Genomic DNA, 15,504 nt, shown 5'->3' with positions numbered 1-15,504 from the left:
GACTGGCGGTATAGTGCAGGTCAGGAGTTCTCCATGGCAGTTCTCAATGGCAGGGAGTAGCAGGGGAGGGATTTGCCCCTCAGGGGACATTTGGCGGTGTCTGGAGATGTTTTTGATTATCAGCAGGGTTGAGGGGGTGCAACTGGCAGCTGGTCGGGAGAGGCTGATGAACATCCTCCATGCGCAGGGCAGCAACTTACAACAAAGAATTATCTGGCCCCTAATGTCACTAGTGCCAGGTGAGGAAACCCTGCCGTAATTGAATAAACACAGGAGTTAAGCATCTGGCGCACACTCTTCCAATCACCCCTGGGGGGACCTGGGACCACGGAAATACACAAAAGCAAAGCCCATGATTTCTGCATCTTTGCTTACATCTCTGTTTCATGGAATTTCAACCATTTTTAAAGAGACACCTATGCACTTTACGACCTTATTAGTTTTTAACTATCCTGTCTGACTTGGGCCTTTGCTACCCTGGTAGTTCATGAATCCATCAACTTCACAGTGATGGTGGTATTCATAACTAAACTGCTCACTAGCAAAGGAAAAACAAAGATTATCTCAATTTTCTAGTTAGAACCACCTTGTGAGTTAGAATAAGAACAATTCACAGTCCGCAAGTTTCCAGTTTCACAAGCAGACTGTCCATAAGGAATCAGCTTGGTGGAAAACTGCTCCTCTAATGTCTGTATTGACGCTTGGCAAAGGATGTAGACCTGTTGGAGAAAATGTGCCAGAGTTTAGAATTTAATATAGAGAACTGCAATTGTATAACTACAAAGCGTATCAGAGGTTTTGTTTTCTTTTTATTACTTATATTAGTAATATATAAGATTAGTGATCAAATGGGGGTCACAGTTGCTGATATCAGATGGCCAGCCCTGGCTCTCTAAAGTGGCATAATACTCAGCCATAAAAAGGAATGAATTGGGTCATCTGTAGTGATGTGGATGAACCTAGTCTGTTATAGAGAGTGAAGTAAGTCAGAATGACAGAAACATGTTGTTTTTTAACAATATTGTAAAAATTGTATATTGTATATTAATGCATATATATGGAATCCAGAAAAACAGTACCGATGAACCTATTTGCAGGAGAAGAATAGAGATGCAGACATAGAGAACAGACTTGTGGGCACAGGGAGGTAAGGAGAGGGTGAAACAAATTGGGATAATCTTATTGACATATATATGTATATACTACCATATATGAAAATAGATAACTAGTGGGAAGTTGCTGTATAACCCAGGAGCTCAGCTTGGTGCTTGGTGATGACCTAGAGGAGTGAGATGGGGGGTGAGAAGGAGGCTCAAGAGGGAGGAGATATATGTATATGTATAGCTGACTCATCATTGTATGGCAGAAACAAGTGCAACATTGTAAAGCAATTATCATCTAATTAAAAATTAAAAAAAAACTTCGGATTATACGATGGCCCTTCTGAATGACAGATGTAACTCTGACCTCTTTTCTTCTCTCTCCCTGTCTGGGACTCCACAGGTGTCTGGTGGAGAGGGGAGATGTGGCCTTTGTGAAGGACCAGACTGTCATGCAGAACACTAATGGTATGTGCACAACCCTTTGTCCCCGTAAATCAGGGTCGCTGGTTCCCTCGTGTTCAGGATGTCTTTGTAGAAGTGTTAGGGGCTCTTGTCAGGGTCCAGAGCTGTGATTTTCAACTTGTTTGTTCACCGATGAGAGACGCATCCACTTGCGTAGGCAGAATGGTGAGGACCGTGAGCTTCCCAGTGACTCTGAAATCTCTCCTAGAAGCCTTCTCACAGGTGTAGGCACTGTGCCTTCTTTCCCCTAAATACTCCTAAGAACAAGGACTTTTACATACTTACATTATAATCAGCAAGATCAGGAAATTTATACTAACGTGGTTTAATACTCATCACATCCACAGTCCCTATTCAAAATTAGTGAACTTATCCCCCAAAGGCCCTTTATAACTATTTCTCATATTTCTAGGTCCAATATATATATTTAACCATATTATAAATCCACTCGGAGAAACATACAGACAGTAGCACCCCTGTAGGAATAAGCACCAGGACTTTGGCTTCTAAAACCATTCTCCAAGAGGAGGAACCATGGCCCCTCAGAAAAACAGCTGATTCTGGGGCTGGGGCAGGAAAAGTGTAAGGTGAACCGAAGAGCATCTTGCTGAAGTGCTCAGAGAGATGGAACATGTCAGAGCACATTGGAACTATTGTGAAAGCCCTCCACTGGCCATATCTGACATTTTGAGCATTACAAGAAATAATAACAGTAGTAAGACTGAACAACCCATTGAATAAAATAAGAACACGAGTCCATCCTGATTAAATGAATGAGTATAAGGGAAACATCTTCTTTATTGTAGAATGCTAATTACAGATGTAGAAAAAATCATGAAGTTAAACAACTATCATTTGGCAACCAATATAGCAATAATCGATTCAAGCAAGGACCATCAATCAATGGGTACTAAAACTAGTGGGTGGATATTAGATGGCTATGACATTAAAAACAAGACAGCTGTTTCTTAAATGTTGGTAAGAATGAGCATTCCAGCTGCCCATGCTGTATCACTAACAGCTTACACCACCCCCTAGAGTCCAGGCAGTATTACGTCCCTCCCTCCCTCATAACCCTTTGTGTGTGTGTGTGTGTGTGTGTGTGTGTGTAGTCACTAAGTTGTGTCCAATTTTTTTCTGACCCTTTGGACTGTAGCCCATCAGGCTCCTCTGTCCATGGGATTCTCTGGGAAAGAATACTGGAGTGGGTTGCCATGCCCTCCTCCAGCGAATCTTCTGGACCCAGGAATTGAACTTGTGTCTCTTATATCTCCTGCATTGGCAGGTTGATTTTTTACCACTAACCCACTTGGGAAGCCCTCCTCCCTTTACCCAACTTCACATTTTTCTTCTAGTGCAGGACCAACTCCTCTAAGAAGCCTTCCCCAATGGCACACCTCCATCCCACAACAGAATCCTCTGTCCACGATGCTATTATTATTACATTCATCACATTCTGTAATAAAATATGGTCACAGGGAGCTCTACTTTTTTCTTACATCTCAACACCAATCACAGTGTCAGTTACGCAGAAGTTACTAAGTACTTACTTGAAGGAATATTGGTTTGGCTAATTTTTCTTTCACCCCTCGTGTAACTTTTGCTTTTCCCTTTAAGGGCTGTCCTTTTCCTGCTCCCTGAGTGTTACCCTAGGCTGGTTCTTTGCCACCCCTTGATTTCTCTTTGTATCCTTCCAATAGGGCTCTCCTCTCTAGACCTCAGTTCTCTTTGCCAAGACTCCCAAAGCTGTAACCTTCTGAGGGGAATTTATAGAGGAGGCCTACTTCCCTATACACTCCCTACCTAAACACCATCCTAGGATCTCTGTTTGCCCTGTGGTCATGTTTATGTACGAAGTACACTGATACTGCAACCTGAACCAAAATTAATCCAAACTCCTTACACTTCTCTCTTCACACAGCCTCGTCCCTATGGAGGACTTTGTTATAGGTCCTGTCAGTCAAGCCTAGATTAATCATGTTGAAAGTGAATGCTGTGGAATTATACTGGGTTTCAAAGTCTTATTCCTTAAAACTATGTAGTGTTTTACAAATTAGCCACAGTAAACAAGCATTATTTTTACTGGAAAGAAAATTTTTTATCATGCCCTTCTAGATGCCCACTGCCCCTAACCCAGACCAAATCACCTCCCTTCTCATTTTCCCTAATGTGTGTGTCCTATTTGGAGCTCACACATTAACATTGATTTCCATTCATTAAGTTCTCATAGACCAACCTTTCTTGTTACCTAAGTGCCCCACTAGGGCTTCCCGTAGTTGCTCAGCAGTGAAGAATCCACCTGCAATGCAGCACACCTGAGTTCGATCCCTGGGTCAGGAAGATCCCCTGGAGGAGGAAATGGCAACCCACTCCAGTATTCTTACCTGGGAAATCCCACAGAGAGGAGCCTGGTGGGCTACAGTCCATGGGGTCACAAAGAATTGGACATGACTTAGCAACCAAACAATAATAACAACAAAGTGCCATACTCTATCCCACATCCATCTTGAGGGCGTTTTTAGCCTGACTGCCCAAGGCTCTGTTCCAGCGGGGCTGTTCTCCTCCACCCACTAGAAACACCAGGCATGTAGCTGTCCCTGAATCTTGCCAGACCATTCCATCCCCCTTCAGAGAAGCAGTCCTTTCTCCTCTCAGTCCTACACATGTTACAGGACACTGCTGAATCCTTGCCCTCTCCAACTAGGCTTCCTGAGTTAACACACTCTCACTGTGCTGTTTGCCTTGCTCACACAGCATCTAGAGAGTGTTACACAAAATATAAAATGATATTATCTGTGCCCTGCACTTTTGTTTTTGGTTTGTGCGCTATTTCCCACTTTTAATAAGATTGTGTCCTACAGAGGGATGGGAACATAGTATTGAATAAATGCATAAATTACTAACTAGAACAGAATGGGTTTGGAGAGAAGGAGGATGGACTTCATTTGGAAGGTATTGAATTGGAGGGAGTGGTAAGAAAAGAAAGGCGAAAAGTTAAAAGGTGAGCAAGATAAGTGCAGATACTGGTGGGAGAAGAGGCAGGCAATTTGGAGTTTTCTATCAAAATCTAAAGTGTACATTTGGAGAGTGTAGGAAAAGGGGTATTTTTACTTTGTTGTTCAATTAAATGATAAAATTAGATTAAGAAAAAGACTGCAATCCTGTATTTTAGGAGAGAAGCAAAAACCAGGAAAGCTGATTTGAGAATTGCCTCAGGAGGAAGGAACTTAAGCCATGGGAATGGGTGAGATGTTCTTTTCTCAGAGAGAATACAGAAAAGATGAAGCAAGGGGCTGAGAACAGGATATGGGCCTTCATGTACAGAGGCGTCTGTGCATTTTACGTAGAACTAGTGTGAATGAGCCAGATTTCAAGCACTGGGCTGCCTGCCAAAAGAGCCTCTGGGGAATATTCTTTTGCTTGCTAGTGCCAGATGGTATGGGGCTTCCCAGGTGGCTCAGCAGTAAAGAATCCGCCTGCCATTGCAGAAGACCCAAGAGTTGCAAGTTTGATCCCTGGGTCAGGAAGATTTCCCTGGAGGAGGAAATGGCAACCCGCTCCAGTATTCTTGCCTGGAGAATCATGGACAGAGAAGCCTGGTGGGCTACGGTCCCATGGGGTTGCAAAGAGTTGGACACAAGTGAGCGACTATACACACACACACAGCCAGATGGTATAGCACAGAGATTGTCGATCTGCTTAGAGCGTCATGTGCTTCCTACATTGGAGTCTAAATGGAATTTGGAACTTAGCAGAAATCAAGATCCTTTTGAACATCATCCACAGAACGTGGTTCACTCTCCCTTGTGTGGCTGGGAAGACTGAAAGGAATGGCCCCAGGGAATTCCTGGTAACTCTCTTCCTCTCCACATCAGTGAAACCTCTGCTGGCCACTGGGTCCAGGCCCCCCACATGCTAGTGGAGGGTGGTCACATCTCCCAGTGAGGGTGTTTTGATCAAATCTTTAGCTGATGCACCTTTTCTGAACCTAGGAAATAATGATGAAGCATGGGCAAAAGATCTGAAGAAGGAAAATTTTGAACTACTATGCAAGGATGGCACCAGGAAACCTGTGAAAGATGCGGAGAACTGCTACCTGGCTCGAGCCCCGAATCATGCTGTGGTCTCACGGAAAGATAAGGCGACTTGTGTGGAGCAAATATTAAACAAACAGCAGGTATGGACCAGCCAGGGACTCCATACTGTTCTTCTTGTCTGGGTATGGATTATTGAGGGATTTCACAGGCGAGGAGAAGCCCACACTCCTGCATTCTTTTCCTGGAAGTTAGAACTGTAAAGGTATGGAGGGTGGACTGGATCTCCCAGACCTGGCTCTACTCATATCTTCTGCTTGCTGGAAATCAGACCTCAACTGACGCATGTGTTCCAGGGTCCAAGCATCTACCTTCTAGCTAGACCCTGACCTTGCTCTGTGGTACCCTCATTTTACCCACTTCTGCCTTTTTTTAAAAAATGAAGGCAATTAATCCTGTTTCCCAACTCTTTCTGGGTAGAAGTCATAAAATGTGGACTGTGTTTCTTTTGCTTAGACAGACTGAGAACCATTCCAAAAGGCGGAAAAACCCAGGAACCCTACCCTCAGGGAGCTTGTCCTCTGGTGAAAACAACCAACCCAGGGCTGGCCCTGTGGGGAGAGGGGCTGTCTGAATATTTTAATCCTAAAGACCCTTCCACCCCTTAAGACCAACCTCCCCTCAGTGACAGCTTCCTGCCTGTTGATCCATCATTAGTTTTCTCCTTTTAAAAATGAAGATAGCACACCTTTGTGAGTCCTCTTAAGGTAAATGACACTAATAATGAACATTTAATGAACATTTCCTAAGTGCTAGATAGAATGCTAAACTTTTTGTAATCATTACTTCATTTATAATCTTAGAAGATGTGGATGAGTCCAGCCTCTTATCAATTTAGGATCAAAGATGCAGCTAACAGCTCCCTGTACCACCCCTCACTGGGTGGCTCTTATTTAATACCTTCTTGATAATAATACTTAAAAGGGACATGTTTCTGTCCTCTCATTTCCTGGAAGTCATCCCCAAGGCCATGGCCAATGACGTGGGGAAGAGAGATCAGAGAAGTTAGCAGTGGGTGGGTGGGAGGGAGGGACTTCCCCAAGGAGATGGGACTAGGCTGGATCCTACAAACGATTTTGGGGCCTCATGGAAGCCTAGATTTGGGGCCCATATTTGTGTGAATGCCAAGGGATGGATGTGGAAAGATCCCGAGGCATCCCCTGCAGCTTCCCTTTCTTCCCAGGGCTGGTTCCCAGATTCCAGTTTCCTCCATCCTATGCATGTGTTCCCAGCGGCTCTTTTCCACAGATCCTCATGTACTTTCTGTCCATTTGACAGACTGATTTCGGAAAAGCTGTAACCGACTGCACGAGCAATTTTTGTTTATTCCAATCAACTTCCAAGGACCTTCTGTTCAGGGATGACACTAAATGTTTGGCTTCAATTGCGAAGAAAACGTATGACTCCTACTTAGGGGATGACTACGTCAGAGCTATGACTAACCTGAGACAATGCTCAACCTCAAGTGAGTAAGAGGAACAGCATGGGGAACCTGCAGAGTGAATATGGTTGGGTTCTGGGTGCTGGATTAAAAAGGAGGGGTGGACTGTAGTCACCAGGAGATGATCCGTTGACTAGATGAAATGATGAGGGAACAGTGCAGCCTAGCAGGAGTGAAAGGCTACTTGTATGGGCAGATGGTAAGGGGACATGGGCTGATGGCACTGGACATGCAGAATTCCATGCAATTACTTAGAAGAGAGCTATGTGCCCATGCCCAGTGCTCTGCTCTGAACACCTTTTTTATACCGTGCTGCCTTGTTCAAAATGGTAGCCTCTAGCTACCCGTGGATATTTAAATTTATATTCATATCAAACAAAATTTGAAATCAGTCACACCAGCCATAATTCAAGTGCTCAGTAGATACCTATGTCTCCACATAGATGACGAAAGAGAACGTTTCCAGCATTGCAGAGAGTTCTTTTACATGGCGCTGTTCTTGAGAGCTTGAATGGTGATAAGTACCAGTAACTCTAAAGTTGCTATACACACCACAGGCATACTTCAGAGATACTGCAGGTTCAGTTTCAGACCATTGCAATAAAAGAATATTGCAACAAAGCAACTCATATGAAGTTTTTGGTTTCCCAGCGCATATAAAAGTTACCTTTATACTACACTATAAAGTGTGCAATAGCATTGTCTAAAAAATGTCTAACAATGTATGTATCTTAATTAAAGATACTTTATTGCTAACTCTCATCTGAGCCTTCATAATCTCTTTGCTGGTGGAGGGCTGCTGACAGATCAACTGTGGCAGTTCCTTAAAAAAAGACAACAATTCAGTTTGCCCCATCAATCGACTCGTTTTTTTTTTTTTAATCCTTGATGACTGGGTTTTAACCTTTATTTTCACAAATTACAAAAACTTTCTCTTGATTCTTTAGAGAATCAGAGACACATTAAAAAATTTTACAGTTTAATTTAGATATTATAAATACCATTGGAAAAAATTTTAAAGGATACTATTATTGAAATATTTTTATTATGTATTTATTTTTATCCAACACACAACCTATTTACTTTATTTTGCTTGCTACATATCTATTTTTTTAAAATTAGAATTCTAACATGCTTTTCATATTAAATCAAACAAGTAGAATCAAAATGTCATAAATTTTGTAGATAGGCCAAAGGTTCATAATCACAATAGAAAAAGATGTTTACTAGTTTTCACAATGAATAGCCAGACCCCCCAAAAATAAAAAGATAATTACAATTGCAAGTCATAATGGGAACATGATTAGCCTAACAATATATAATAATTACATACAATCTGATGGGTCAAGCAGAGTCATGTGGTAAATGGGAGTGCGTGCATGCACAAGTTTTCATCTGCCCAGCCAGTCTATGTCTTTGGGTTGGTTTAATCAATTTACAGTTAAGGTAATTTTTGATATGTATGGTTCTATTAACATTTTCTTAATTGTTTGGGGTTTATTTTGTGTAGGTCTTTTCCTTCTCTTGTGTTTCCTGCCTAGAGAAGTTCCTTTAGCATTCATTATAAAGCTGGTTTGGTGGTGCTGAATTCTCTTAACTTTTGCTTGTTTGGAAAGCTTTTGATCTCTCCATCCGATCTGAAAAAGAGTCTTACTGGCTAGAGTATCTTGGTGGTAGGTTCTTCCCTTTCATCACTTTAAATATATCATGCCATTCCCTTCTGGCTTGTAGAGTTTCTCTTGAGAAATCAGCTGATAGCTTGATGAGAGTTCCCTTGCTTGTTATTTGTCATTTTTTCCTTGTTGCTTTTAGTATTTTATCTCTGTCTTTAATTTTTGTCAGTTTGATTGCTGTGTGTCTCAGTGTGTTCCTCCTTGGGTTTATCCTGCCTGGGACTCTCTGTGCTTCCTGGTCTTGGTTAACTATTTCCTTTCCCATGTTTGGGAAGTTTTCGGGTATTATCTCTTCAAATATTTTCTCAAGTCCTTTCTCTCTTCTCCTTCTGGGACCCCTATAATGCAAATGTTGGTGCATTTAATGTTGTCCCAGAGGTCTCTTCAGCTGTCTTCTTCCATTCTTTTTTCTATATTCTGTTCTTTGGCAGTAATGTCCACCATTCTGTCCTCCAGGTCATTTATTCATTCTTCTGCCTCAGTTATTCTGTTATTGATTCCTTCTAGTGTATTATTCATCTTGGTTTGCTTGTTCTCTAGTTCTTCCAGGTCTTTGGTAAACATTTCTTGCATCTTCTCCATTGTTTTCCCAAGATCCTGGATCATCTTCACTATCATTATTCTGAATTCTTTTTCTGGAAGGTGGCCTATCTCCACTTCATTTAGTTGTTTTTCTGGGGTTTTATCTTGTTCCTTCATCTGGGACATAACTTTCTGCTTCTTCATACTGATTTACTTTCTGTAATGTGGTTTTTGTTCTAGCTGCTGTGGGATTGTGGTTCTGCTTGCTTCTTCTGTCTGCCCTCTGATGGAGGAGGCCAAGAGGCTTGTGTAAGCTTCCTGATGGGAGGGGCTGGCAGTGGGAAAAACTGGGTCCTGCTGTGGTGGGCAGGATTTTGCTCAGTAAAGCTTTAATCCAATTATTTGCTGATGGGTGCGGATGCACTCCCTCCCTGATTTTTTGGCCTGAGGTGATCCAGCCTTGGGGTATATGGGCTCTATGGTAGAGTTAATGGTGACCTCCAAGAGGGCTTACACCAAGGGGGACTTTCCAGAACTGCTGCCAGTGCCCCTGTTCCTGTTATGAGCCCCTGCCCTCCTACACCTCCACAGGAGACCTTCCAACACTAGCAGGTAGTTTGGGTTCAGTCTTCTGTGGGGTCATTCTTTCTTCTGGGTCTTGGTGTGTGCAAGATTTTGTTTGTGCCCTCTAAGACTAGAGTCTCTGTTTCCCTCAGTCCTGTGGAAATTCTATAATCAAATCCTGCGGGCCTTCAAGATCAGATTCCCTGGGGATTCCCAGTGCCTTTGTCAGATCCCCAGACCAAGAAGCCTAACATGGGGTTTAGAACCTTCACAACAGTGGGAGAACTTCTTTGGTATTATTGTTCTCCAGTTTGTGGATCACCCACCTGGAGGGTATGGGACTTGATTTTATCATGATTGTGCCCCTCCTACCATCTTTCTGTGGCTTCTTCTGTGTCTCTGGATGTAGGGTATCTTTTTTTGGTGGGTTCCAGCATTCTCCTGTCAATGGTTGTTCAACAGCTAGTTGTGATCTTGGTACTCTCACAGGAGGAGATGAGTACACATCCTTCTAGTCTGCCATCTTCAACTGGAAGCCTGAAATTGATGGATCAACTTTTTTTTCATGACTGATTCCTCTGTAGCATCCAATGCTATTTGATAGCATTTTACCTACAGTAGAACTTCTTTCAAAATAGGAATCAACCCTCTCAAGTCCTGCCATTGCTTTATCAATGAAGTTTACATAATGTTATAAATCTTTTTGTCATTTCAACAATCTTCACAGCATCTTCACTAGGAGTAGATTTCATCCCAAGAAACCACTCTCTTTGCTCATGCATAAGAAGCAGCTCCTCATCTCTTAAAGTTTTATCATGAGATTTGCAGCAATTCAGTCATATCTTCAGGCTTCACTTCTAATTCTAGATCTTTTAATATTTCCATCACATCTGCAGTTACTTCCTCCACTGAAATCTTGAATCCCTTATAGTCACTTATGCGGGTTGAAATAAACTTCTTTCAAATTCTTGTTCATGCTGATATTTTGACCTTACTCCATGAATCACAAATGTTCTTAATGGCATCTGGAATCAGGAATATTTTCCAGGTTTTCAGTTGACTTTGCCCAGATCCAGCAGAAGACTCACTGTCTATGGCAGTTATGAAACGTATTTCTTTAATAATAAAACTTGAGAGTTGCAATGATTCCTTGATCCATGGGCTGTAGAATGGATGTTGTGTTAGCAAGCATGAAGTGAAGTTGCTCAGTCGTGTCCAACTCTTTGTGACCCCATGGACTGTAGCCTACCAGGTTCCTCGGTCTATGGGATTTTCCAGGCATGAATACTGGAGTGGGTTGCCATTTCCTTCTCCAGGGGACCTTCCTGACCCAGGGATTGAACCCCGGTCTCCCACATTGTAGGCAGACACTTTACCATCTGAGCTACCAGGAAGCAAGCATGAAAGCAACTTTAATCTTGTACATCACCATCCAAGCTCTTGGGTGACAAGGTATGCACTCAGTGAGCAGTCGTATTTTAAAAGGAATGTTTCTTTCTGAGCAGTAGGCTTCAATCAGTTCAGTTCAGTTCAGTTCAGTCGCTCAGTAGTGTCCGACTCTTTGCGACCCCATGAATCGCAGCATGCCAGGCCTCCCAGTCCATCACTATCTCCTGGAGTTCACTCAGACTCATGTCCATCGAGTCCGTGATGCCATCCAGCCATCTCATCCTCGGTCGTCCCCTTCTCCTCCTGCCCCCAATCCCTCCCAGCATCAGAGTCTTTTCCAGTGAGTCAACTCTTCTCATGAGGTGGCCAAAGTACTGGAGCTTCAGCTTTAGCATCATTCCTTCCAAAGAAATCCCAGGGTTGATCTCCTTCAGAATGGACTGGTTGGATCTCCTTGCAGTCCAAGGGACTCTCAAGAGTCTTCAACAACACCACAGTTCAAAAGCATCAATTCTTCGGCACTCAGCCTTCTTCACAGTCCAACTCTCACATCCATACATGACCACAGGGAAAACCATAGCCTTGACTAGACTGACCTTAGTTGGCAAAGTAATGTCTCTGCTTTTCAATATGCCATCTAGGTTGGTCATAACTTTTCTTCCAAGGAGTAAGCATCTTTTAATTTCATGGCTGCAGTCACCATCTGCAGTGATTTTGGAGCCCAAAAAAATAAAGTCTGACACTGATTCCACTGTTTCCCCATCTTATTTGCCATGAAGTGATGGGACCTGATGCCATGATCTTCGTTTTCTGAATGTTGAGCTTTAAGCCAACTTTTTCACTCTCCTCTTTCACTTTCATCAAGAGGCTTTTTAGTTCCTCTTCACTTTCTGCCATAAGGGTGGTGTCATCTGCATATCTGAGGTTATTGATATTTCTCCCGGCAATCTTGATTCCAGCTTGTGCCTCTTCTAGCCCAGCGTTTCTCATGATGTACTCTGCATATAAGTTAAATAAGCAGGATATGCCCCAGCCAGTAACGCTGAAGATACTGAAGTTGAACGATTTTATGAAGACCTACAAGACCTTTTAGAACTAACACCCAAAAAAGATGTCCTTTTCATTATAGGGGACTGGAATGCAAAAGTAGGTTTCAGTAGCAGGCTTAAAATATGCAGTAAACCCTCTTATAAACAGATGTGCTGTCATCCAGGCTTTGCTGTTCCACTTACAGAGCACATGCAGAGCAGACTGAGAATGATTCTTAAGGGCTCTAAGTTTTTTAAGAATGGTAAATGAGCACTAGCTTCAGCTTCAAGTCACCAGCTGCATTAGCCCCTAATAGGAGAGTCAGTCTATCATTTGATAATGAAGACAGGCACTGACTTCTCCCCTCCAGCTACGAAAGTCCTAGATGGTATCTTCTTCCAATTGAAAGCTGTTTCATCTACATTGGAAATCTTGTTTAGTATAGCCACCTTTATGAACTATCTTGGGTAGGTCTTCTGTGTAACTTACTATAGCTTCTATACCAGCACTTGCTGCTTCAAGTTCACCTTGCACTTTTATTTTCTTTTTTAGAAATCTTATTTATTTATTTTATTAATGGCTTCACTGGGCCTTTGTTGCTGTGTGTGGGCTTTCTTTAGTTGTGGTGAGCAGGGGCTACTCTGCTATGGTGCTCTGACTTCTCACTGGGGTGGCTTCTTTTGTTGCAGAGCACGGGCTCTAGAGGCACAGGCTTCAAGTAGTTGCATGGCACAGGTTTAGTTGCCCCACAGCATGTGGGATCTTCCTGGACCAGGGACTGAACCTGTGTCTCCTGCATTGGCAGGCAGATTCTTTACCACTGAGCCACCTGGCAAGCCTCCGCCTTGACTGTAACGTTACGGAGACAACTTCTTTCCTCCTCATGAACCAACTTGTACTCACTTGAAGCATTTCTCCTGAAGCTTCCTCACCTCTCTCAGCCTTCACAGAACTGAAGAGAGTTAGGGTCTTGCTGCAGCTGAGGCTCTGGCTTAAGGGAATGTTGTGACTGGTTTGATCTTTTATCTAGGCCACTAAAACTTTCTCTGTAACAGGAATAAGGCTGTTGCTTATCATTTCTGTGTTCACCGAAGTAGCACTTTTAATTTCCTTCCATAACTTTCCCTTTTCATTCACAGTTCGGCTAACTCTTTGGCACAAGAGGCCCATCTTTGCTTTTGACATGCCTTCCTCACTAAGCTTAATCACATTTAGCTTTTGTTTTAAAGAGAGAGATGTGCAATTCTTCCTTCCACGTGAACATTTAGAGTCAATGTAGGGCTATTAATTGGCCTAATTTCAACATTGTTGTGCTAGTGGAGCAGCAGGAACACACATAATATTTATCAATTAAGTTTGCCATAGTAATGGGCATGGTTTGTGGTGCCCCAAAACAATTAACAGTAGTAACATCAAAGATCACTGAACACAGATCACCATGACAAAGATGATAACAGTAATGAAGGAGTCTGAAACATTTCAAGAGTTACTAAACTGTGATGCAGAGACAGGAAGTGAGCAAACACTATTGGAAAAATAGCACCAGGAGACTTGCTTGACACAGGGCTGCCACAAACCTTCCATTTGGAAAAAAACAGTATCTCCAAAGTGCAATAAAGAACAGCACAACAAAAGAAGGTATCCTTATACTTATCTAGAATACCAGTTTGTGCTATAGCTATGTTGGACATCATTTAATGACTTGGAATCATTTGGAAGATTTGGGAGAATACCATGTAGCTCAAGGGAGGTTATTCTTCAACTGCAGAGTACAGGTCCATGAGCCACAGTCCTTAAGATATTGATTCCCAGGCCCTGGGATACTGATTCAGCAAGTCTGTGCCACGTTCGGGATTTCTGTATTTTAACAGCTGCCCACATAATTCTGGTTTAAGGAACCTTGGCTACTGTTCTGTTGGGGGGTGGAGACTAGCCCCCAGCAGGGGAACTAGCCAGGCCTGGTACTTAGTGCATCTCATTATGTTAGTTCCTTGCCTGGATCTGAGAGGATAATTCTCTTAGGCTCATTCCAGCCACATGGACTCAGGTGTGGGAGCCCTGCCCATAGGACATAAGGGAGAGGATGATGCAGGGCAGGGAAATCCTGTTACTGACCTTGGTGTGGGGCACTGCCCAGTATGCAGGCAGGAGGAGGAGGCATTGGGAGGAGGGTCAGGTTCACCCACTAGAGGAGCAGGGTAACTGGTCTGAGTACTTTTGTATTGGGCTTAATTGTTGATTCACTTAACAGGAACTAAATATAGGAAGATTTTTAACTGTCCAACCCCTCTGTTCCGCCCCCACAGAACTCCTGGAAGCATGCACTTTCCACAAACCTTAAAATCCAAGAGTGGAGCCAACACCTGATGGAGATGGGAGCTCATGGGACCCATAAGTTTCATCTGGTTTCACTGGTCTGAGTGATTTGGTTGCCCTCACAATTTGGTGGCAGCGCCTCTGCAGGATAAAATAAAAATAAACATTATTATTGGTTTTATCTTTTAAAAAAAACTTCATTCCCCCCCGCCCCTTAATGCTTGGTCTATAACTAGCCTTTCCTTCAGAGCTCAAGATTCATTTGCTCTTTCCCACAGCCACAGTTCCTGGGTACAGTCCAAGTAGGAATTCTTTCTAAAAGGGGTCTGCATGGTCATTTTAATAAAATCAAGTGTAAAAGGCTTGATTGAATCAGGTGTGTACCTCTGTGTGTGTGTGTGTGTGTGTGTGTGTGTGTGTGTGTGTTGTTGGGGAAAGGGCAGGAAGGAGGATGCAGAGTAAATATTGACACAGAGTGCTCAAGGCAGTACAGAAAAATAATATAGATGATTTACATAGTTTAAAATATTTTTAATACATTTCATCAGGTATGCTTGAGGTCCCAAGTCTTACCGTTTGCAAAAGTGAGTCACTGGAAACTCATCTTGCTAAAAATCGTTCCTTGACCCCAACTCTCATGGCAGTCGCTGCCCTGTCTCCTCCCACTCTTAGTGGAGCTCCTGAAAGGTGGATTCTCATTAATGACTGAACACAGAGAAATCAGTCTTCTGTTCCACACATGTCCCTGAAGCTACTCTGGTCAAGGTCACTACCCACCTGCCAGCTGTGAAAACCAATTAGTTCTTTTATTTTTGAGTCTGTTTACTAACTTGATACGGATGACCACTCACCCTTCCTTGGAACCCTTTCCTAGCTTCTCTGATATGGGAGCCCTCTGCTTTGGTTCCCAC

The 15,504-nt window shown here is 42.9% G+C and overlaps 1 protein-coding gene across 1 annotated transcript in view; it reads left to right on the top strand.

Moving 5' to 3' along the window:
- Positions 1 to 14,960, top strand: part of LOC138072577 (serotransferrin) — a 39,952-nt gene extending 24,992 nt beyond the window's left edge. Inside the window, exons 14-17 of the mRNA XM_068963587.1 lie at positions 1,504 to 1,568; positions 5,558 to 5,742; positions 6,938 to 7,124; positions 14,584 to 14,960. Of these exons, the coding sequence (XP_068819688.1) occupies positions 1,504 to 1,568; positions 5,558 to 5,742; positions 6,938 to 7,124; positions 14,584 to 14,618 (472 nt within the window). The 3' untranslated portion in view covers positions 14,619 to 14,960. The remainder of the gene's footprint in view (positions 1 to 1,503; positions 1,569 to 5,557; positions 5,743 to 6,937; positions 7,125 to 14,583) is intronic.
- The last annotated feature ends 544 nt before the right edge of the window (positions 14,961 to 15,504 follow it).

The sequence above is a fragment of the Capricornis sumatraensis genome, chromosome 1 (assembly GCF_032405125.1).
Source record: "Capricornis sumatraensis isolate serow.1 chromosome 1, serow.2, whole genome shotgun sequence".
In the NCBI taxonomy this organism is placed as follows: Eukaryota; Metazoa; Chordata; class Mammalia; order Artiodactyla; family Bovidae; genus Capricornis; species Capricornis sumatraensis.
The sequence above is the reverse complement of the archived record's forward strand: the minus strand, read 5'-3'. Positions and strand labels throughout refer to the sequence as shown.